At 40.8% G+C, this 23,351-nt stretch overlaps 2 protein-coding genes across 5 annotated transcripts in view; both read right to left on the bottom strand.

Moving 5' to 3' along the window:
* Positions 1-878: 878 nt before the first annotated feature.
* Positions 879-15,803, bottom strand: LOC5506658 (unconventional myosin-VIIa). 2 transcript variants are annotated; one of them, XM_048732965.1, is made up of 14 exons: positions 15,647-15,803; positions 14,735-14,764; positions 12,609-12,692; positions 12,304-12,444; positions 11,717-11,806; positions 11,469-11,578; positions 7,884-8,001; positions 7,003-7,134; positions 6,251-6,424; positions 5,219-5,293; positions 3,866-4,018; positions 3,398-3,571; positions 2,828-3,084; positions 879-2,303 (listed from the first exon to the last, which is right to left on the bottom strand). In XM_048732965.1, exons 2-14 carry the CDS (start codon positions 14,756-14,758, stop codon positions 2,132-2,134), a joined length of 1,704 nt encoding a protein of 567 aa, XP_048588922.1. In that variant the 5' UTR covers positions 14,759-14,764; positions 15,647-15,803; the 3' UTR covers positions 879-2,131. The 2 variants fall into 2 exon arrangements, with proteins under 2 accessions (XP_048588922.1, XP_048588923.1); XM_048732966.1 differs by lacking the exon at positions 12,609-12,692.
* Positions 15,804-16,196: 393 nt separating this feature from the next.
* LOC5506633 (ATP-binding cassette sub-family C member 4) overlaps positions 16,197-23,351 on the bottom strand; it is a 45,806-nt gene continuing 38,651 nt past the window's right edge. For 2 of the 3 annotated variants that reach the window (XM_032375070.2, XM_032375072.2), the window contains exons 22-28: positions 21,287-21,387; positions 20,504-20,698; positions 19,878-20,033; positions 19,638-19,727; positions 18,700-18,872; positions 18,193-18,298; positions 16,197-17,361 (exon numbers count right to left, since the gene is read on the bottom strand). In XM_032375070.2, coding sequence (XP_032230961.2) covers positions 17,104-17,361; positions 18,193-18,298; positions 18,700-18,872; positions 19,638-19,727; positions 19,878-20,033; positions 20,504-20,698; positions 21,287-21,387 — 1,079 coding nt within the window. In that variant the 3' untranslated portion in view covers positions 16,197-17,103. Of the gene's footprint in view, positions 17,362-18,192; positions 18,299-18,699; positions 18,873-19,637; positions 19,728-19,824; positions 20,034-20,503; positions 20,699-21,286; positions 21,388-23,351 lie in introns of those variants that run through there. The other variant, XR_007313824.1, reaches the window with a different exon arrangement.

Raw genomic sequence — 23,351 nt, 5'->3', positions numbered from 1 at the left:
GCTTGGCGCCCCCTTTTGCTACTCGGGGCTGAGGGTGAAGCCTCCTCACCGCCTCGAGTGGCTTGCCTGAGGCGATTTATTTGTTGCTGCCGCGTTCCACCGGATGGGAGGTTGAGGGCATGTAGTCGAAGACCTAGCACCTCGGCAGAGGCGGAAATACTCATCTCCTCCAGACTAACGCGAACGTTTAGGCATATTGAACAGATGTTTTATGTTTCTTTACAGTACTCGTAGCTTTACGGTAGCGAAAAAGCGAATGACTTTACTTTAGGTGTGGCGCTTAATATAGGTAGATAGCGACCAATAGAAATTAAGAGCGTGTATAGTGAGGTATCTCACGTGAAACATATTGAGTCATACCTGTGCTATCGTAGCATGTTACGCGTACCCTTACGATATATATGAGTGACCTTTGAGCCTGGCTCCAGCTCCATTAACTGAAAATACCGTCCCAAGTGGTGACGGTAATTTTGGATAAACGTCCCGTGGAGATACTGTAAAGGCATAAAAAATCCCTCTTTGTTCTTTCGGGGGTGGTCAGATTTTTATCAGAGAACTTCCCCCACCCCCCGGAAAATGGGGTCCACTTTTTCGGATTCCTCAACCCCCCCTCCCCCCCCCCCTCCCCAGGTACGGGCCTGGAATCAAATTCCCCTTTGTCCGCATCATTTTGGATCAGCTATGGCCCGCCAGTCTGTGGCATTTTGGACGCAGGCACAACATCGTAAAAACAGTCTATAAGATAAATATATTATGTAAATGAGAAAATAATTCATTCAAATTCAAACTTTAGCACAAAATCTGTAAGTGCACCCTCTCCCCCACAGAAAAGAAAATGCCGGATGCGCTTTACGTACTGATCAACAATATGGCGAATCTACAGAAGTCAACACAAAACTTAATTTTGTTATGCTGGTCCTGTTTTGAAGGCACAGCAAATGCGTGCCTGAAACGCGAATTACCGATGTGTGACAAATGAGCTTATTTTAAATGTATTGCTGGCTATGATTATGTTTCCCTAGCTGCTCCCAGCTGCATTCATTATTTTTCAAAACGCACTCGTGCACGGGAAAGTGCATATTCCCGTGTTCTTTGGCTCTGTGCATGATTAAATCTTAACAGTCACTGACGCATGCCGCCACTAGAAACGCTTATGTTATTAAATTGATTCGGTTCAAGTTCGGCTCGATGCATGCCTTAAGTATTTGCTTTCTTTTATTTTGGTTTATTGTTTACTAGAAATTAAATTGCAATTCGAAACTTTAACATAAACTACAAAAAGGTAAGTTGATACATAGTAAGATGTTTTTCAATCCTTTAAAATCGTAAAATTGCATGGTGTGGCCTGAGGTAGTTTGTTGCTGTTTTTGCTTTATAATGATGATGTAGTGTCTTCTATTATCTTATACGCTGTCGCCGATTACACATTGTGAAGTCTCTGAGGGCGTCACAATTTGAGTACTTTTGGCTAGTTTATCCTTTAATATTGGATTCTTGAGGTAAACCGTGGCCCACTGCAAACTAATGGAACAGCCCCTATTTAAGTCTTTGAATTTGGTTATATCTAGTAGTAGTTGCGGCGCAGGCTCTACTATTTACATTCACAATCATTAATCTAAATTCCAAAAAAGTTGCGAACAGATTGTAGTTTTTTCTCTTCTAGTAAAAGTGACCCCGAAAAAAAGCTTTGCGCTGTAGTCCCAAAAGCATATTTGAGTGCTTTTCAGGTCTGGCTATTTAACACTGCTGATTTACTGATGTTGTTACTGCCATCCAAAGTTATAGCTGTTGTCATCGTCTTTTTGTTATTGCTGATGTTGATGTTATTGTTTCTACTGTTGTTATTGTTTCTGCTGCTGTCGCTGTTGATGTTGATGTTATTGGTTCTACTGTTGTTATTGTTTCTGCTGTTGCCGTTGTTAAAATTGTTTCTGCTGTCGTCGTCGTAGTTGCTGTTATTGTTTTTGTCATTGTTGATGTTATTCTTTCTGCTGCCGCTATTATATTGTTACTTTCAATATTGCTGCTGCAGTTTTCAATATCAGGTTATTTGTATCGCTATTCTTAATCTTTGGTGTTTATTTGAAGCTGCTGTTGCTCTATTTGATGCAATCACTGAGCATCGTCTTCATCAGTTGTTGTTCTCTGCCACTCCCCTCTGCTTGTAATCATTCAGCAGTAGTTTCATCAAATCTCGGATCTCGCGTGCTGCTTTGGACCGCATGTGGTAGACCTTCTTCTGCATGGTGATGAGGACGACTGTATCTTTGGGGTTTGTTATCTTAGGCTTCTTGTCGTATGGACTTAAATTGAAATAAACTCAATTAACAAACGTGTAGCCCTTGAAGCACCATGCCTACTTTAATTTAGCAAAATCCCTGTGCAAAAAAAGGCTCATGATTTCACGCAGGCGTAATGCAAAGTATTAACATTTTAATGTTAAAACTGCACAAAAATTATGAATACCTAAAATCATCGGATCTATTATGATCACTATTTTGGCTCTCTCTTTGAATTGATCCCCCCCCCCCTTCCCTTTACACACTACATGTTGGGATGATGATGTTTAATGTACGAATAACGGGCATTCAGGTTTGGCTTGTGGACAACAACGTTTGTGTGTGGGGGGGATCCTTGATCCCGAGGGAGGGGGGGGGAACTCCGATGAAAACAGACAGGGGTGATCTTCGGCAAGATCAATCAGGGAGAACACTTTGGGTAAGGTCAACAGATATTCTTACCCCTAAGAGTTCAATTTATCCAAGTTCGAGTAGGCGGGGTTCTACTATATAAGAACTGCAGGTTGCGGGATCCCCGTGAGACTCACTTGTAGTCGGCGATCTCCTCTAGCTGGGCAAACTCAATACTGGCCCTATAGGCCTTGACTTGTGCACTGGGTATTGCTTGTATTATTGCCCCTGTTGAGTTGATATCTAGGTTGATGCGGGCTGGGTCAAGCTTGGGTCCTGATACCAAGACGCCTGTGTAAGACTTGGAGAAGGAAAGAGCCCATCGCATCATCGACTCTCGTACAAGAGACGCCTTCACTTGATCTGAGGACAAGGCATTTCGAATGCACGGGATCTGGAACGGAATGTGAAAATAGTGGAATATATTGGTATTTGGCAAAGTCGTTGCAACTTGGACCACGTTGCCTACAAACAATCCTTACGTAAATTAAAAAGCGTGCAAAGTAGACCTATAGAAAATAGCCTGGGACGTTATTAGTGAACATCAACCATGCATCAACCCTCGAAACAAAGGTAAGAACCAATAACCAATCAATCAAGCCCGGAACACAGTGCTGAGGAGCATAGCAACTACAGAGCGACGCTCTGCCCATCTCGCCATCAATGTTACCCTGTAGTTTCCACTGTATCCTTCATTTCACGCTTACCGAGTCAAAACTGCTTTTGATCTCCTCCATCAGATCTTCCATCATCTCGGGGTCTCCCTTGAGCTCGTCTTGAGGGGCAGTCTTCAAGATAACTTCTTGTAATCTATTTAAATCCAGCTCAGCCCCGTGCTCGATGTAGTATCGTTTGGCGATAATATCCGCTAGATCATTAACCTAAAAAGACATTAACAGAATCTATAACAAATTCACCGCAACAAGTCTACTTGAAATACTTCTAAGTGTTTAAAAATGCCATGGCCCTTCTCGTCCATCATTTGCCTCCGGGCTTAGCAGTTATTCATCCCTGGCTATATTTACTAGAAAGTAATTATTCACCTCTGGGCATAAGAGCTAAGTATCTATTCACTTCTGGGCATAGGTACTAGAAAGTAGTTATTTACCTATGGCTATACGTCTAGTAAGTAGTAATTCACCCCTGGCTATATGTGCTAGATAGTAGTTATTCACCTCTTGGCACCGGTATTCCCCCTTGTGCAGACCACCCATCAGTTGTGCGAAAACGAGGTTAGCTTCTAGAGGATCGTCTTCCGGGTTATAGCTTGGCCGGAAGATGTTCTTACGCAAGTAGAAGTGAAGTTTTGTATCACTTTCTGGGTTGCCCTAAAAATTGAAACGATATAACAAAGAATGGTATAACAATAACAACAGCAAAACAAATAATATTGATAAAATAAACAAATAAAATTAAAAAACAATTACAGGAAAGATGTAAAATGACCACGGCGGTCTGTGTTAATATGATGAACATTGTTCAAAACCACATTGAGTGTTTTATGTCTAACGCATTTTTTGGTTTGGCCGACGTTTCAAGCGTTGTAAACCATTCCTCGGATCATTAAGTTGAATCCAGCCTGAAATACAGGCGTTTACTATAAAAAAATAAAAAAACACCGGGTTAATGTCTGCATTGCAGGCTAAATTGAGTAATTTCCAGAGAGATTAAAACATAATATAATGCAGATGAGACAAGTAAACACACTGAGTGTGTTTTGTTCAATAACGGTAGACCGATATATCGACCTGTTCCGCAGCCCGTTTCTTTTCTGGCTGGGAAAATGTTAGACCCTTCGGCTGCTGGGACAAAAATCGTCCCGAATGGTTCTGCTGACAAATTTGTGGAGTCGAACTAGTTTTGCTGGGAATATTTTTGGGGCGTTGGAGCGGATGCTTGGGAAAAAAATTGTCCCGATCGGTTATACGTGCAATTATCCATGTGCTAAAACGCCTAACCAATGCTGGCTGGGAAAAAAACGAATGGTCCCTCCTGGAAAAAAGGAACAGATAATCTTTTCCTAGCAACTTCAAAAATGGATATTTTCGGCATCAGAATATATTCAAACGACAAAATATGCCATTATAGCGTATTTCGTGAAGGGGGGCTTGTTGTATGCCCTTGGATGTGCTAAGGCAATATTTTGGCTTGTTGGTAAGCGCGGATCCAGGAGAAAGTTGACCTGTTTCAAAAGAAAAAGCTGAACACTGTCGCCCCAATCAACAAAATAAAGACATGCGACACATACTTAACGTACTGACTATAAATATTTCGACCTGTTAACGTAAACAGGTGTAAATAGGTATGGATCCGCGCCTGGTTGGCTAGTACAAATCTTGTCAATCAGATAGTACGTTTCTCCCATCCTTATTGTTGTGGGCAGGTACTTCATGTAGCCGTAAATATACTGTCCTATACACTGACCCTTATCCTAACCATGTTGATGGCAACATGAAGTACTAGCCTTGTGCTGTCGCACACGTTCACTGCCCACAAAATGGCTCATTGGCAGAGCGCTAATGTTTTACCTTTCTCACAGAGTAACGTTCCGCTAAAGATACTGCATCCATTACATTCTCGTCATCGCTGCCCCAGTTGAAAATCTATAGAAAATAAAGGATATTTAGAACAATAAAAGAAGAAATCAGAGATTAAACTTAGTGTTGATTATCACAATTTGTGTGAATTAAACAGTGCAGCGAGGAGGAGGGTAGGCGGGCAGTGGCATTATATTTCAGTAAGTTTATCCTAGAACGAGCCAATACTTTTTGGAGTAGAAGAAGGAATGTTCGGCATTTCTGACATTCAAAAACTCCAGCGCTTCCTATCTATTCTAGCAACCAGTACCAATGCATTTTTTTTCTTTTTTTATCTTAGTAGACAGACATGACGAAAAAACATGACGTGACGCTTCAAATAAGCCCATTTCACATCGAATATGGCGGAGAATTTCTCTGAGTACTTAGCAACTGATAGCAAACAAAATATCAAGTGCGACTTTTTATAAATTGATGCGACTTTTTGTAAAGTGTCATTGAAATTTGAGCTTTCCGTCCTTGAACTGATACACAGGGCAATAATAATCAAGGAAATATTATCTTAAAAAGCCAAAATCTGGTTATGTTCACTTTGGCCTCACGTTATTTGTGTTTCGATAATCAGTCCGTAATACAAGGAACCTATAGCCATTGTAAGAAATTGTGTCATCTCTCTCTATCTGGGATTGCGCGTTTTCCAGGTTTTTCCGTCATGTCTAGTAGAAATTGCATTTGTAGGCCATACACACACACACGCTTCGCGTCTTGGTGACTATTCACCAAAGGTTAACGTCGCCGTTGGCGAATTGCTAAATATATTATTTATACTCTTTAGTGTTCAAGCAGATCTAAGTTTCTTTTAAACGCTTTGCTTTTTGGAAACTTATTTCCCTCTTTTTTATTTTGTCAGCCTTGTCCACACGCAAAGGTCGACCCACTCCCATTTATAGGGGTATCGATTTGGCCTGCTATGTTTTAAAAGAGTGCAATCACATCTTTGGTTTGTCATATTGGGATTGTGACCTGGTCAACAGCTGCGATGTAGATGGAGAATCCGTATATGCTCTTCAAACCGAGCTTTTCCCGGATGCTCTCGCAAAGCTCCTTGAACGTCGAGTTGGCGTCGACTTCACAGTCGAGTGTTGCGCCATCCATGAGCGTGACAGGTAGCACGATATTTTCTGCCCGTCTGGATGCCTAGTAAAAGAATATTGGTACTCATGTAAAGCACGTGTTATTCACGCGATTCCGGGAAACAAACTTAAGGATGCACCGAACGTCAAATGATTGGCTAATGGTAAACATAGTCAGATAAATATTTTATGAATTCCAAACTACCAATCATTTGGGGAAAAAGGAAGAGGTTGTATAACTTTCTGAATCGTTATTTTTAATTTGATTTATATTTTAAACTTAAATTTCCATATTTGGAGTGTATATTCAGACTTTCGGGTTACGCAAATCTACAGAAAATGCGCTATTTTGTCTTCCATTTCTATATTCAATTTAGGTACACTACGGTGTTTTGGATACAAGTTTTTAGCTACTGACCTTGAATAAGGTAACAATTTTCTGACAATATTTTAAAAAAAAGCTTGTGGTTAAATAAAGCAAAAGAACTAAAGACACGATCCTTTTATCCTATTCCCTCAAATTTTTCTACGTCTTGGTAGAAGCCATTCAATATTTTCTAATGATCAAAATAACAATCTAACAAACAATGGCGACAGCGTTAATACAAAGCGGGTGTACGGTTAACAGGATGCGCACGCTACCTGCATCTCTATCCAAGATGGGGGCTGCTTCCTATTGGTGCGTTCAACAGTCCTTCGCAGCCGACTGATGCAAAACTCGGCGACGTGTTCGGTGGCTTCCGTCAAGATGAAGTTTTTCAGGTAGTTCAAAAACTGGAACGTAAATTTAGGTAATCCGTCACTTGTTGAGAAGGCCAAATCCCAAAATGACATAAACTAACAATATTTTAATCCTGGGGTGAAAAATTTTAGGGTCCATCAAATCTTTATAGGAGATTTATAAACAGTGGGAACTATTGTAGAATTAATAAAATAAGACTTTATGGACCTTTATTGAATAGGTAGGATTATATTAAACGATTTATAGGGAATTGAATCATCTCTCCGTAGTTAGAGTTGAAGGTAAGGAGAGTTATAGTGGTGTTTAAGTCCCATGAATAAAATTTCGTATGATGGATCCTGCAAAACTAAAACTATACAATGAAACCAACCTTATACACTAGGAGCATGTGAGATACTTTAGCACTAAACTTATCAAAGAAAATTTTGCTACACGCTTTGTACGAGGGCTGAATAACAATAATGTTATACATTCTTTTTTAGAACGTCTAGCCTGAGATCTCACAGGCAATCTAGAAAACATGATAAGACCATGCCGAGGCTCAGATGAACTATACAATAGTTCGATATACTTAGGTTCAAGATACGACGATTCAATATGCTTAACTAAGGTTCAATAAACTAAGGTCCAGTATACTAAGGTTCGATAAACTAAGGCTCGTGAAACTAAAGTTTCGATATACTAAGGTTCAATATGCGACTGTACAATATACTAAGGGTTCGATAAACTAAGGTTCGATAGACTAAGGTTCGATATAAGGCAATTGGATGACACGCTGTACCTGATCGGAAGGTGGAAATACACCACAAAGGATACCCATCAGTATCCATCCGCGCCTTGTGCTTGTCATAGACGGATTGTTCACGAGTTGCTTACAAAGTTGGCAATATATTTCATCTCTGGAAAAACAACAGTTGAGGTTAGAAGAGCTGCGATATTTCTAGGGGTTGGGCGAGGACATGAAAGGGGCGATACAGAAGGTGAAAGGTGGCGAAATCATATGGTCTAAGAGGCGTGACAGGGTAAGATGTGGTCTAAGATGAGGTGTGACAAGGTAAGATGTGGTCTAAGATAAGGTGTGACAAGGTAAGATGTGGCCTAAGATGAGGTGTGACAATGTAAGAAGTGGTCTAAGATGAGGTGTGACAAGGTAAGAAGTGGTCTAAGATGAGGTGTGACAAGGTAAGATGTGGTCTAAGATGAGGTGTGACAAGGTAAGAAGTGGTCTAAGATGAGGTGTGACAAGGTAAGATGTGGTCTAAGATGAGGTGTGACAAGGTAAGATGTGGTTTAAGATGAGGTGTGACAAGGTAAGAAGTGGTCTAAGATGAGGTGTGAGAAGGTAAGATGTGGCCTACGATGAGGAGTGACAAGGTAAGATGTGGTCTAAGATGAGGTGTGACAAGGTAAGATGTGGTCTAAGATAAGGTGTGACAAGGTAAGAAGTGGTCTAAGATGAGGTGTGACAAGGTAAGATGTGGTCTAAGATAAGGAGTGACAAGGTAAGATGTGGTCTAAGATGAGGTGTGACAAGATAAGATGTGGTCTAAGATAAGGTGTGACAAGGTAAGATGTGGTCTAAGATAAGGTGTGACAAGGTAAGATGTGGTCTAAGATAAGGAGTGACAAGGTAAGATGTGGCCTAAGATGAGGTGTAACAAGGTAAGATGTGGTCTAAGATGAGGTGTGACAAGGTAAGATGTGGTCTAAGATGAGGTGTGACAAGGTAAGAAGTGGTCTAAGATGAGGTGTGACAAGGTAAGATGTGGTCTAAGATAAGGAGTGACAAGGTAAGATGTGGTCTAAGATGAGGTGTGACAAGATAAGATGTGGTCTAAGATAAGGTGTGACAAGGTAAGATGTGGTCTAAGATAAGGTGTGACAAGGTAAGATGTGGTCTAAGATAAGGTGTGACAAGGTAAGATGTGGCCTAAGATGAGGTGTGACAAGGTAAGATGTGGTCTAAGATGAGGAGTGACAAGATAAGATGTGGTCTAAGACGTGGTGTGACAAGGTAAGATGTGGTCTAAGATAAGGAGTGACAAGGTAAGATGTGGCCTAAGATGAGGTGTGACAATGTAAGATGTGGTCTAAGATGAGGTGTGACAAGGTAAGATGTGGTCTAAGATAAGGAGTGACAAGGTAAGATGTGGCCTAAGATGAGGTGCGACAAGGTAAGATGTGGTCTAAGATAAGGAGTGACAAGGTAAGATGTGGTCTAAGATGAGGTGTGACAAGGTAAGATGTGGTCTAAGATAAGGAGTGACAAGGTAAGATGTGGCCTAAGATGAGGTGTGACAATGTAAGATGTGGTCTAAGATGAGGTGTGACAAGGTAAGAAGTGGTCTAAGATGAGGTGTGACAATGTAAGATGTGGTCTAAGATAAGGAGTGACAAGGTAAGATGTGGCCTAAGATGAGGTGTGACAAGGTAAGATGTGGTCTAAGATAAGGAGTGACAAGGTAAGATGTGGTCTAAGATGAGGTGTGACAAAGTAAGATGTTGTCTAAGATGAGGTGTGACAATGTAAGATGTGGTCTAAGATAAGGTGTGACAAGGTAAGATGTGGTCTAAGGTAAGGTGTCACAAGGTAAGATGTGGTCTAAGGTGAGGAGTGACAAGGTAAGATGTGGTCTAAGATGAGGTGTGACAAGGTAAGATGTGGTCTAAGATGAGGAGTGACAAGGTAAGATGTGGTCTAAGATGAGGAGTGACAAGATAAGATGTGGTCTAAGATGAGGTGTGACAAGGTATGATGTGGTCTAAGATAAGGAGTGACAAGGTAAGATGTGGCCTAAGATGAGGTGTGACAAGGTAAGATGTGGTCTAAGATGAGGTGTGACAAGGTAAGAAGTGGTCTAAGATGAGGTGTGACAATGTAAGATGTGGTCTAAGATAAGGAGTGACAAGGTAAGATGTGGCCTAAGATGAGGTGTGACAAGGTAAGATGTGGTCTAAGATAAGGAGTGACAAGGTAAGATGTGGTCTAAGATGAGGTGTGACAAAGTAAGATGTTGTCTAAGATGAGGTGTGACAATGTAAGATGTGGTCTAAGATAAGGTGTGACAAGGTAAGATGTGGTCTAAGGTGAGGTGTCACAAGGTAAGATGTGGTCTAAGGTGAGGAGTGACAAGGTAAGATGTGGTCTAAGATGAGGTGTGACAAGGTAAGATGTGGTCTAAGAGGAGGTGTGACAAGGTAAGATGTGGTCTAAGATGAGGAGTGACAAGATAAGATGTGGTCTAAGATAAGGAGTGACAAGGTAAGATGTGGTCTAAGATGAGATGTGACAAGGTAAGATGTGGTCTAAGATGAGTTGTGACAAGGTAAGATGTGGTCTAAGATGAGGTGTGACAATGTAAGATGTGGTCTAAGATGAGGTGTGACAAAGTAAGATGTGGTCTACGATGAGGTGTGACAAGATAAGATGTGGTCTAAGATGAGGTGTGACAAGGTAAGATGTGGTCTAAGATGAGGTGTGACAAGATAAGATGTGGTCTAAGATGAGGTGTGACAAGGTAAGATGTGGTCTAAGATGAGGTGTGACAAGGTAAGATGTGGTCTAAGATGAGGAGTGACAAGGTAAGATAGGGTCTAAGACGTGGTGTGGCAAGGTTAGACGTGGTCTAAGATGAGGTGTCACAAGGTTAGACGTGGTCTAAGATAAGGAGTGACAGGGTAAGATGTGGTCTAAGATGAGGAGTGACAAGATAAGATGTGGTCTAAGATGAGGTGTGACAAGGTAAGATGTGGTCTAAGAGGAGGTGTGACAAGGTAAGATGTGGTCTAAGATGAGGTGTGGCAAGGTAAGATGTGGTCTAAGATAAGGATTGACAAGATAAGATGTGGTCTAAGATGAGGTGTGACAAGGTAAGATGTGGTCTAAGATGAGGTGTGACAAGGTAAGATGTGGTCTAAGATGAGGTGTGACAAGGTAAGATGTGGTCTAAGATGAGGTGTGACAAGGTAAGGTGTGGTCTTAGACGTGGTGTGACAAGGTAAGATGTGGTCTAAGATGAGGTGTGACAAGGTAAGATGTGGTCTAAGATAAGGTGTGACAAGGTAAGATGTGGTCTAAGATGAGGTGTGACAATGTGAGATGTGGTCTAAGATGAAGTGTGACAAGATATGATGTGGTCTACGATAAGGTGTGACAAGGTAAGATGTGGTCTAAGATAAGGTGTGACAAGGTAAGATGTGGTCTAAGATGAGGTGTGACAAGGTAAGATGTGGTCTAAGATAAGGTGTGACAAGGTAAGATGTGGTCTAAGGTGAGGTGTCACAAGGTGAGGTAAGGTCTAAGGTTAGGTTACACAAGGTTTGAGGTGCCGTGGGTCGTGCAAAGTAAGGTCGTGCCAAGTTTCACCTCAGGTTCGGGACGTTATGCCCATAACCGCAGATGAAGCGCACTTTTCGCAGATTGGTCGTCGGCTTAGCCATAATGCTCAAAGGTGGCAGCGAGGCAAATATCATGTCCTGAAAACAGATGACACTTCAATCTCAAATATGATTGACTAATATTATTCATGCAAATGGGAAGGTTGGGGTGGTGGTAGTGGGGAGGGGGATGGGGATCAATTGCGTGTCCCATAAAACGCTATAATTTCTACTCACGTCTTTTGGGCTGTCCTCGAGTTCTTCAACTTTGGGCTCTGGCAAATCGATCATGAAGCGTTGAATAGCGACGTAGATAGTCAGAGCCGCCTGAAAACGTTTCAACTAATACATTACAAAAATCAATCGCATCTCTCAGTCAAAATCTTAACGGAAATTGCTATCACAGCATTTAGCCTTAACCATCTATTACTACGGCACAAAGGAGTATCTTTAATTCGTGGTTACGATTTGCGTGACAATACTTCTTTTAAAAACTCAGCAATCCCTGAAAACAGAATTTAGTCATTTTCTATAGAAGGATTGATCGAATCACACTTCAAGCCGAAATAACTAAAATTTACATCGAATTTGCGTAGGATCTTATAGCCTACGAAAACATACGCTACCTATGGGCATTGACCGATAGTCAGGGTTTTGTTGAGTTTATTAACTACGAGCTCTTGGAGTTCAGGAAGGCTAGAGAGCAACTCCCTTCGACGCAAAGTGTATACTTGTATTAATTGAATCATGTTGAGGTTGACAGCTAAAAAAGTCACATTTTAATCATCTCGATCGGGATAAAAATCGTTTGATATTTTTAGTACCTCTGCCTCCATTTTGTCTTCATGGTGAAGTAGTGGCTCACGGAGTGATCCCTTCTTGAACCAGCAAGGGGCCTCTCCCTGGAAATTCTTCCTGGCATAAGTCATGAACTTGTACAGAGACAAGTCATGTGGTTCTGTGTGCTGTAAAATTCCAAAACAATATCATTTCATTACATTATCTATTTTTATTCTTATCTAATCAATATGCACGCAGGACCTTTTGTAGGCCATATTTAAGGGCTGAATGACTACTCCCCGTGGTCACATTGCTCAGTTGACCACGTTTAAGTTTATCAGGTTTTTACCTCCTCTTGATCTGGAAATTGTTCCGTCAAAGGACGCCCCGGCAGCGACCGCAGAAGCAGACCCCCCGGCAGTTGCAGCTGAGCCTAAATTGGAGGGAGGTTTTTATTTTTACCTCATTTAACCTCATTTTTATTTCGGGATTTCATGTATGGTTCTGTAACTCGCGGAGCACTACGCCTTTTGTAAGCCCTCACTGTGGGGAAAGTCTCACAAAATCAAATTTGGATTAAATTCACGTAGCTAACCCTTTAAGAAAGCAGTCATATTCGCCTCGCTGTTTGTCCAGTCAGCTGTTTATACATTTGTAGCCCTCGCGGAGATATGTAACCTTCGGAGCGAAGAATACACAATTATCAACGTCGCGAAGGTGCATCATCAGCGGTTCGGGTTCAATGCGTATATCCGCGGAGAAAAAGCACACAGAGTTGTACTGTTGGGTTCTTACCCTCAGCTATTCATTGTTTTACTTTCGCAATCTTTAAAATGTATTGAGCTTGCAGGTTTGCAAAAATACGAAATTTTGGCTTTTTTTATATGGCATTCCCAGTGGCGTAGGTCAAACAATGAATTCATTTCAATTCATTTCATTTATGAATTCATTTCTTTATTAATTTTATTCTAATTTATCTTAATTTAACTTAATGCCTCCCACGAAAAGGCACCTGCGTAAAAAGGCCTTTGCCACTGTCACAAGGGTCCTAGAGGTCCTAGAGGGGGTTCCAAGGGGGTTCTGGTCCTAGAGGGGGTTCCAAGTATTGACTCCTCGCGATCCGTCTCATGTATATAACAATAACTCAATCTATGGTAAGCAAAGTGCATATGTAAATTTGTTCTCGTTGCAAAACCTTTTGTAATAACAAAATGTAGTGATAAATTATCTAGTCAAACAAGGTCCTAATAATCTGTTCAAACTTTCTTTGATTCCTCGCTATTCCAAGGCCAACGTACTTAACGATAAGGGATAATAAAACACACCAGGAATATTGAATCTTTCTAAGGAATAGCTGTTACGTATTACTTAGGAATTTAGTTTTGCATATCCATCATTCTAGCCTTCTGCGTAGGCGTCTCGAGTGTTTTAGGTCTTTTATTGGGAAAAGGTTTTTTCAATTTCGGGCTGACTATGGCGCGACCTAGGAGCCTGGGCGGGAGGGAATAAGGGTCCCCTTCCATCTTTCGGAATTCGGAATTAACTCTCCCTCAGCCTCCTCTCTTTGACGAATACTACAAAAGGAAGCCCAACTCATAAAATACTGAAAGCGTCCAAAAAAACACTCGAGATGCCTGCGGAGGTGGCTAACGTCATTTATTGTTTTCACTGATCAACAAAAGCAAAGAACGCGTGACACGTGATATGAAAATTCTACGAAATCGGCGAAACAGAACTAAATTCAATCATTCTCTAGTTATTTCTCGCGAGAACAATCCATGGAAGCTACGGTGAAGATATACAATAGGATTATGCCTTGAGCAAAAATTTGCAAAACCTTTAAACTTGCTAGTTTTCTAGAAACGTTTGTCCAACGCATCTTACAGACTACGCATTCCGTACGAGCGATTAAATTAATGGACTGCATTGGTCTCGGTGAATAATAATAAATAGTAATTATAGATTTAAATTGGTTTCTTCACGCTTAAATTATTTCAGATATTTTGGTATGTAGTGTAATGTGTTCATCAGTCGCATAGATTTACCAGCCTGCCTTTTATTCTATAATAGATTTACCAGTGTCCTACCTACAGTATTAGCCGATACATTAGGTGATATTATTTGTCGTCTTAAAATGGAGAGGACAAAGAAAACTGAAAACTCTTTTCTCGGTTCCAGCTATATACTTTATAGAAAACGAAAGAAAGATACCCTGATGCAACGGCATTCAGAAGTTTAGACAGAGGAAGATATCCTTTTGTTATGTCAACAGCTTATGAAATAGAGCATGATTCGTCGGCGAGTGTACGAGAAAAGACCACTTGAATATAAAGAAAGCGCTAAGGGCTATTCTAGATTCATGATTATTTGCTCTTGTCATTATAGCCTTCGGGCACAAATAGTTCAAGTTTGTTTTGCGCCGAAATTGAATGCCTTGGACGCTCTCTATCTAATTATTATAATACCCATACTTACATTTCGTATAGTTTCCAGTTCCATATCAGGCTGTTAAAAATATTAATAAAACAGTCAGAAGACAAAATGAAGTAAAAAAAATACGTAAGCTGACTGGATAAATATAGACAAGTTTAGACACTTCTAGAAACTATTATAAATGGGGGGTTTGTCTTTATGTTCAAAGTTATATAATGACGAAAATATAAAGAAATGTCTAATCTGTTTTGTTTTCTCGCACACCATAGTTAGTATGCTCACACCAGGACCATGCTGTTGTTATAAAAGCTCACGGTAATGGGGCGTCTACTTATTCTACACAAATAGCATTAGTTTTGAGTATTGTCTGTTAGTTTTCGAATGAGTGTTTGATGTCCACAAATTGCATTAGCTTTGAGTATTGTCTGTTAGTTTTAAATGAGTGTTTGATGTCCACAAATTGCATTAGCTTTGAGTATTGTCTGTTAGTTTTAAATGAGTGTTTGATGTCCAAAAATTGCATAAGCTTTGAGTATTGTCTGTTAGTTTTAAATGAGTGTTTGATGTCCAAAAATTGCATTAGCTTTGAGTATTGTCTGTTAGTTTTGAATGAGTGTCTGATGTCTACAGATAGCTTTGAAATACACCTTAAAAATTATCTTTCATAGTTAATAGTTAATTATAGCCACCCCATAAATCTTATAGTATGGTGACAAAAGCATTACAATCTTTAACAAGCAGACTAAAATCTAAAAGTTGTAACAGATTTGACTCAATATACTGCCTTGATTCATACGACGAAGTATTTATTACTTATTTTGCAATACTTTTGAGGATAGTGAAAAACCAACAAGGGTAAATCATGCATATACTTGCATCTAAATGGTAAGTTCGTACGCGCGATGACACTTCCCAAATAAAACTGAACCATTATGAAACCCGTATTGTCCCTACCTGTTGATTTCTGAGAGACTTAACTTGCTTCCAGTAACTTTTTGTCACTTCAGCTTGAACTTCAACAAAGACTAGCAATGGACGTCTTCTTGAGTCACAGAGCTCGGAATGTATTGTTTGCGTGGGGTCTTAGTTCGGCGCGCAAACACAACAAGCTTTATATCATCATTTCAAAAAGTCACGCTTCAGAACAAGTGGATTCTACGTCACATACGCTAAGTACCGGGGCAAGCGCATCACTAATCTCTTAGATGGTAGGATCTAGACGATCGACAGCTATGGGGGGCAGAGTACATAAAGGCTTATGTTAGTCTGACTATATGCCACGCAATGCTCCCCGTTGTTTATAAAACTTTTCCTAACTAACTTCTAATTCTTAGAAGTCACGTAGTAGCCTGCGTTTCATTAAAGGTTTTGTACGGATGCAACACGGGATATTGGAAAAACCGACATGATGGCTTGCAAGATTTCCAAAAAGTTACAGAATATTAAAAAAAAAGAACATACAAATCATTTCTCTTTCAACCACTCTGAACAAGCCTCAGTAAACCATTTATATATTCATTATTCATCATTTGTTTAAAGATTGTTAAAAAATCCTAGAAAAAATACATTATATATTTTTGTTTCCTATCCATGCACCCATCAAATTTGCTTACAAACTTCTAAAACGACTGTCACAAAGTGACTACAGGTTTCACAGTCGCTTATAAAAATTACCAACAGTTTTCTTTTTCAGTTGCACAAAGCACTTTGTGCAGATTACGTCTGTCCTTATGGAAAGTTTCTGAAACGCTTGAGACTAAACGTTTCTTTTTCCCACGCTTAATGGCATATTTTGCGCCTTCCTTCTGCTAATGGCATATGGTACGACTTAACGTTGCTTCCTTCTGGTAATGGCATATGGTGAGACTTAACGTTTTTTCCTTCTAATGACACGAAGTGCGACTCTACGATCCTTAATTCTAATGGCATGAAGTGTGACTCAACGATCCCTCCTTCTCCTAATGGCATGAAGTGCGACTCAACGATCCTTTCTTCTAATGGGATGAAGTGCGACTCAACGATCCTCCCTTATAATGGGGTGAAGTGCGACTCCACGATCCTTCCTTCTCCTAATGGGGTGAAGTGCGACTCAACGACCCTTCCTTCTCCACATGGCATGAAGTACGACTCAACGATCCTTCCTTCTCCTAATTGGATGAAATGCGACTCTACGATCCTTCCTTCTCCTAATTGGATGAAGTGGGACACAACGATCCTTCCTTCTTCTAATGGGGTGATGTGCGACTCAACGATCCTTCCTTCTCCTAATTGGATGAAGTGCGACTCTACGATCCTTCCTTCTCCTAATGGGGTAAAATGAAACTTAATGTTCCTTCCTTCCCAAGCTAATGGCATGTATTGCGATTAAACGTTCCTTCTCATTGTGATGGCTTGAGCTGCGACCCATTTTCTTATATGGAGGACTCAATCTGCAGTGACGAGACTCCGCTGGAAGGAAGGTATGACTTTAGATTGCACTTCAGATGTTCGGGGATGCTCTCTAAAGGCTCGGGCTCATGCAGTCTGTTGAAGGCGTCCTTTGCCATCTCTGTAAGCTTGTCAGCGTTATCGGGGCCTGTCTCTGCCACAAGTTTAGAAAACACGCTTTCTGGATTTAGGAGCATGACAAAGGGCTCTTCGAACTCTACCAGTTTGCCATTGTCTAGGACCTGATTTAAAAAAAAGGAGTGATAATTATGATAATAATAACAATAATAACGGTGTTGATATAACGGATGGTGGTGATGATTAAGTTGATGATGATTACGAAAGAAATGATAAAAAAGTGTTCATATAGATAATTATCATGAAAATGGGTGCTCGCATCTTTTAAAACTGTGCCATGCTCTTGGCCATATAAACATAACGTATCGTTTAGATGATTTAAGCATCTACGTGGTCAAATAACAGTACATGTGCTCGACACATCCCGCCCCGTGGGGATGGTCCACAGTTGGTCCACATAAGCAATCTATAACGATCTATAGCTAGCACAATCGTTGTCCAAGTACTAGCTATAACCCATCCATCCTTGGATGCGTCCCTATATACATCCTCTTACCTACCCCTCCTAGCCCCGGTCCACCGTTACCCTTCTAATCTTGTCAAGCGCTTGACCTAACCTTACCCTGTCCATTGACAATGATGAGTCGATGAAATATCGTCAGTAAAATCGTAGTTTAATTACAAGCCCTAACTGTGTATCCCGTAAAAACCTCTCTGCCCGGTTTGCTTCCCCTTGTGAAGCGCTGAACTTAATATAAACCTGTCCATGTCAATGATGGTGCCGAATAAGCGTCATTACGTCCGTTGTCTGATAACAAACCTTAACTATACATTCCCTCAACCCGGTTACTCTTCTCTAGTCTGGCGCTGAACTTACAATGACTTTGTCCATGTCCATGATGGTGTTGTGTCGATGAGCTATATCGACAGTACAATCGTTGTGATATCAAGCCTTAACCGCACACACCCTCTCTCCTTTCAAGCGCCTGACTTACCATGACTCTGTCCATATCCATGATGGTGTTGAGTCGATGAGCTATCGTTAGTACAGTGCAATCTTTGAACTTGCTTCGTATAGTTTTTTGGATCAGGGCGTCCGTTCTGCAACACAGATTAGCCATCAGAAGGAACAAAGACTTGGATATTACCCTTTCTAGTAAATAAATATCCTAAAAACAACAGTTTTTTGGAAACTTTTGGAAACTTGCAAATAACAATCTACGAATGAAGTCTGATATCTTATTGACAATATTTGATTGTAAATATTTTGGTTTTCTCGCTTGAATAAGACGATGGAAATGGATGCTTTGTGTGACTCGCCATTGTAACACGGCGGCGTGATTGGCCTTCTCTAATGTAAGCAATCAAGTCAACATTTTGTAATTACAAACGTAAAAAAAAAACGCCTTCGTTCATTTTGCAAAAACACAAGCGCAAGCACGCGTCAAGAAGATACTTGATCCCAGTAAGAAGCAGCACCTGTCATCAACTAACATACTAACCTCTGATCAACATGTGCAGTAGCTTCGTCTATTATAAGGATAACATTGCGACGAAGCAGCGCGCGTGCTAAACATATCAGTTGCCGCTGGCCAACACTAAAGTTGTTGCCGGATTCGGTTACTTTGGTGTCCAATCCATCCGGGAACTCCAACACTGCATCACCCAGCTGCACCTAGTAAGGGAAACAGTGTTTTCTCAGAAAATATTAAGTGTTCATATAATGTGGTAATAAATAGTGCACACTAGTGACATAACGACATAACAACATAGGCGCGCACACTCTTTTAAGCCCGACATAACGACATGGACATAATGACATGTCGTTATGTTGGGCTTATGTCAAAATTTCGAACCATTCTCACTTGAACATATGAACATAAGGAAAACCGCGCCTATGTCGTTATGTCACTAGTGTGCACCAGGCATAAGTGTTATGTTGACATTTTAGTGCGAATTAGCATGCGAGGATCACATGATTGACACCACAACTTCCTCTAATGCCTGGTGCACACTAGTGACACAAGGACATAATGACTAATGCACATAATGCACCCTTATGTTCATATGTTCAAGTGTGAATGGTTCGACATGTTGACATAAGCCCAAAATAACGACGCGAACATATAAACATGTTTTTTCTTTTATGTCATTATGTCCAGGTCGTTATGTCGGGCTTAAAATTTTACATTCCATCGTGATCTGGCGTACACTCATACATTTTGTTTTGTCCTTGCTGATTGGCAAGTGAATTTCAAGACAATCAAATAGCACACGTTTGTCGCATTATTTTTGGCTTATTTCACAAAACTGTCAAGAAGCCATGGTAGCGCGCATCGTACTATACAGAACATTAAAGCTGGAGCTACAAGAATCACAAACATAAATCAATTCACTATCGACGACAAATGTCACAATAAACATTTGCTACTGCATTTACCTCTTTGAGCGCTGTCCATAGTTCCTTGTCCTCGTACTGGGAGACTGGGTCGAGATTATGCCGCAGTGAACCGCTGAACAGTACAGGGTCCTGAACACGAACGGAAGTATTACAGGAGTGGGGCAGAGTAGAACTGACTAACAAGTAATAGAAGTCTAATGAAAGATTATAGTGAAGCACATATCACCTATGTAAAGTGCAACACACCGGTTGATATACGACCTCACTCATCTATCTTACTTGCGGAATGACAGAGACTTTACTGCGCAAGTCATGAAGTCCAATATCAGTGATATCCACCCCGTCTATTCGCATGATTCCCTTGGGCTCGACCAATCGTATGAGGGCGGCGAGGAGAGAAGACTTTCCTGTACCTGTGCGACCAACAATCCCAACCTGGCGACCGAGTCACAAAATGTAACCAAGAACAAGCATAGAACAAAGGAGCACGGCAAAATAGGGTTTGAAATTGTTCTACGATTCACTTGCGTTGTGGGCGCGCGGTTGAAATTTCGAATTATATTTCTTCGGATTTTTTGTTCGTAGAACGCCTAAAAACATTTGAGGCTGGACATTAAAGTAAAACAAACAAACGCCGACAGACCATAGCCTCGCCACGTGCAAATAAACTGTATAATAAATCACAATCTATTGTTTATATGCTTTCTTCACTAACGGTTACAAGAAAACTGAAGGTGTAACATAGAAAACATATAGAGTCAACACTAGTCTCTGTCTACTCAGTGAGTTAAGCGAATTCAAATCTTCCCTATCCCCACTTCTCGCGCGGCCAAACAAAGATGGAATCCACGACTCGGCGCATCGCGAAAAGAGACCGCGAAAACGCATTCAAGTTAAGCCGATACCTTTTCTTTGGGTCGTACGCAGAAGCACATATTCTTCAGCACCCGTGGGAGGGTGGCATGGTATTGTAGTGACAGGCTCTCTGCAGTGATCAACCCGTGGACAGGCCAGATAGGGGGGACATCAGAACACTCCTTGTGCCACTCCCCCTCGGGCTCAACTTTGCTGTAATCCACCACGCGTTCAACAGCGGTCATCTAGAATAAAATGGTTATCTTAATTTGAGGGCAATCATTTGAGCGGACTGCTTTTATCAAGTGCATTATTTCTTATAAAGGCGGACGTCTAGAATAACGATAACGGTTGCATTACACCTACCGCAATTGGGGGGGCGGTTTTTGAGGTGGGGCGCTTATTTTATTTCGGCGCAAAAAACAGCTGCTGAATCGATTGAGAAAAATATTAATTTGCGATAAACTGAAAGGTAAAAATGTTTTACATTCATGGTTTTTCTATTGTTTATAAATCGTGACAAATCGTCTTCCAGTCGCTTTAATCAATAACTATATTCTCGGGGCAGCATCCTTGAGATTTACAAAATTCAAGTGGTGCTTTGAGATCTATTTCAGAGGAGGGGGTGCTTATTGTGCAGGGGCCGCTTATTCCAGAATTCGAGGTCGAAGTGGGACGCTCATTAGGGGGGCGGCACTCATTTAAAGGAGGGCGTTAATCGAATCATTACGGTGGCTTATCCACTCATTGCGCATACTTGGAGTCCTTGCTGGCAACTCTAAGTGACTCTCGGCCACGAAAGCTGAAACGGGGGTGGTATTCATTCACATCACCTGATTCTCGACCTCAGCGCTCATGCGCACACACCACTGAAACATTCCCGTCAGCATGACGGCGTACGACAACGTCAGACCGACAACCCCGGCATCGATATCTGGAAAACACGCGGCAATCACGTAAACAAAACGTGAAGGCAAATCCCGATCATATGATCGATTATGTGGATTGTCCACTTACGAGAAAGGAAGAAGTGGCAAGCACGTAAAGAAATCCTGCATTCTGATTGGCGGAGCTACTAATGGTATATTAGTTATAGACGGTGAGTAGCAAAATGCTAGATATAATGGCGGCTGAATCGCGATTTGCCGAAGTTAGAGACAACTTTCTAGCGGTAATGCTATCCCAGAAAAAAAACAAAAAAAGCAACCAGATTTGAAATGGGGATTTTCAACGGTAAAAAAAGAACTGAAAACGCCGATTAATTCTTGTAATGATTTCACGTTTTTCAACTTTTGGCGAGAAATCCCCGAGAGATGTAACATTTTTATCGTGTTTGTTTACGGTAAGTTTACATTTTGCAGAATGGAAGTCAAACAGAGAAGAAATAACTAAAGAAAGTCTCCAAGTATTTTATTCCTCGGTTCGACAAAAGGGTGGCACTGAATTCATGGTCACCTCAATGCAATCAACACGAGCAGCCACTGACCAATCGTCGCCATGTATTTATACGTTTGATCATCTAGTTGGTGAATTCTAAAACTATTAGACCTCCCCGCCTTTTGGACCTTAGGCGTCATGCTATAATGAATCATAAAACAGTCGGCCTTTTGGATCTTGGGCGTCATGCTATATTTAACAATTATTCGCCGAAGGCGAAGTAAATAGCGGTGGATAGTGGACGCGAAGCGGTGAGGGGACTATCCACCGCTATTCACTGAGCCTGAGGAGAATAATTGCTTTAGTATGTACTTGGTGGGGACTAGACCAGACACATTTTGCTGTAATTATTTTATCGAATTTCCAACTTTGTTTACCTTAATGGTCGCGAGTAAAGAGGTATCGATTCTGAGAGTTGTTGATGTTCGTATCTTTTTGAAGATTTTGCTCGCTTTGAACATTAAGGGCACCAAATCCATTCTGTTTTTTCCACACAATGCTTTAAACCACCACGAAATACAGAAACTCCAATGAAGACAATATACGAATTTTGACCAACATTATTGTGACTAATTTAGTCAAAATGCGCGCGTTGAAAATCATTTCGGCTTAAAGCAAGTTTTTGTACGGCAATTTTAACATATCGATTCATTATTCCGAGTTTTAGCGGTGAATACAGTCCCATTATTCCGAGATTAGCGAACCAATCAGAGCGCGCGTTCTTATGAATTTCCCGCCAAGTATATACGAATGAGTAATAGTACAACCGGCCTCGGGTTCTAATTTTTAAATTGCTGTGTTTTTTTCTAGATTATCTTATAGAGTTGGGCTAGGGTTAGGATGAGGGCGCGGGAAACCTGTGGTGATCTAATACGTTAGTGTCCAGACTTTCAAGGTGAGCAGAAACACTGTCGAACACAAATTACTGCTACTCTAAGTCGAAATCTACAGTTTGAACTCCCAAATATAACGAACTTAATCGAAATAAACAGATGCTAATATGATCGAGGCACGACACCTTCCGATCGAGAAACGAAACATCACGGATGTGGTACGCGACGCTTCAATCTATATATGATCAGGTACGATAGAGGCCCGACACCTTCCGATTGAGATATGAAACATCACGAACGACGCACGAAACGGTACAATCAAGATAATATATAGATTTAGGCACCGCCTAAACGCGGAGCCAGCATGCATTCAATTTGAGCCATACACTTATTTCAATAAACTTTGTCAGTGCAAATAGCGAATGACAGTAAGACCAATCACTGCTTATAATTATTTGCAATAATTATTATATTGTTATCTTGTTATTCACATTTTCCAACATTTAGTCGAAATTTGACGATTCCCATGGTATTTTTTTATAGCAGAACATATTTTTAAATAGCTTGTATATATTTTTTTAGGAAAGCTTCAAGGGAGGATGTTTTCAAAATGTTTTTAAAACTCTTT

The sequence above is a fragment of the Nematostella vectensis genome, chromosome 9, assembly GCF_932526225.1.
Source record: "Nematostella vectensis chromosome 9, jaNemVect1.1, whole genome shotgun sequence".
Taxonomy (NCBI): Eukaryota; Metazoa; Cnidaria; class Anthozoa; order Actiniaria; family Edwardsiidae; genus Nematostella; species Nematostella vectensis.
This window is presented reverse-complemented; position numbering and strand designations above follow the sequence as displayed.

Excerpts from the sequence above, each read along its gene's own strand:
- LOC5506658 (XM_048732965.1), bottom strand. The coding sequence starts at position 14,758 with ATGGAACTGGAAACTATACGAAAT. Across the intron at positions 4,019-5,218 it reads AACGTTACTCTGTGAGAAAG|GGCAACCCAGAAAGTGATAC; the intron begins GTAAAACATTAG and ends TTCAATTTTTAG. Across the intron at positions 2,304-2,827 it reads GAGGAGATCGCCGACTACAA|TCCATACGACAAGAAGCCTA; the intron begins GTGAGTCTCACG and ends TTTCAATTTAAG.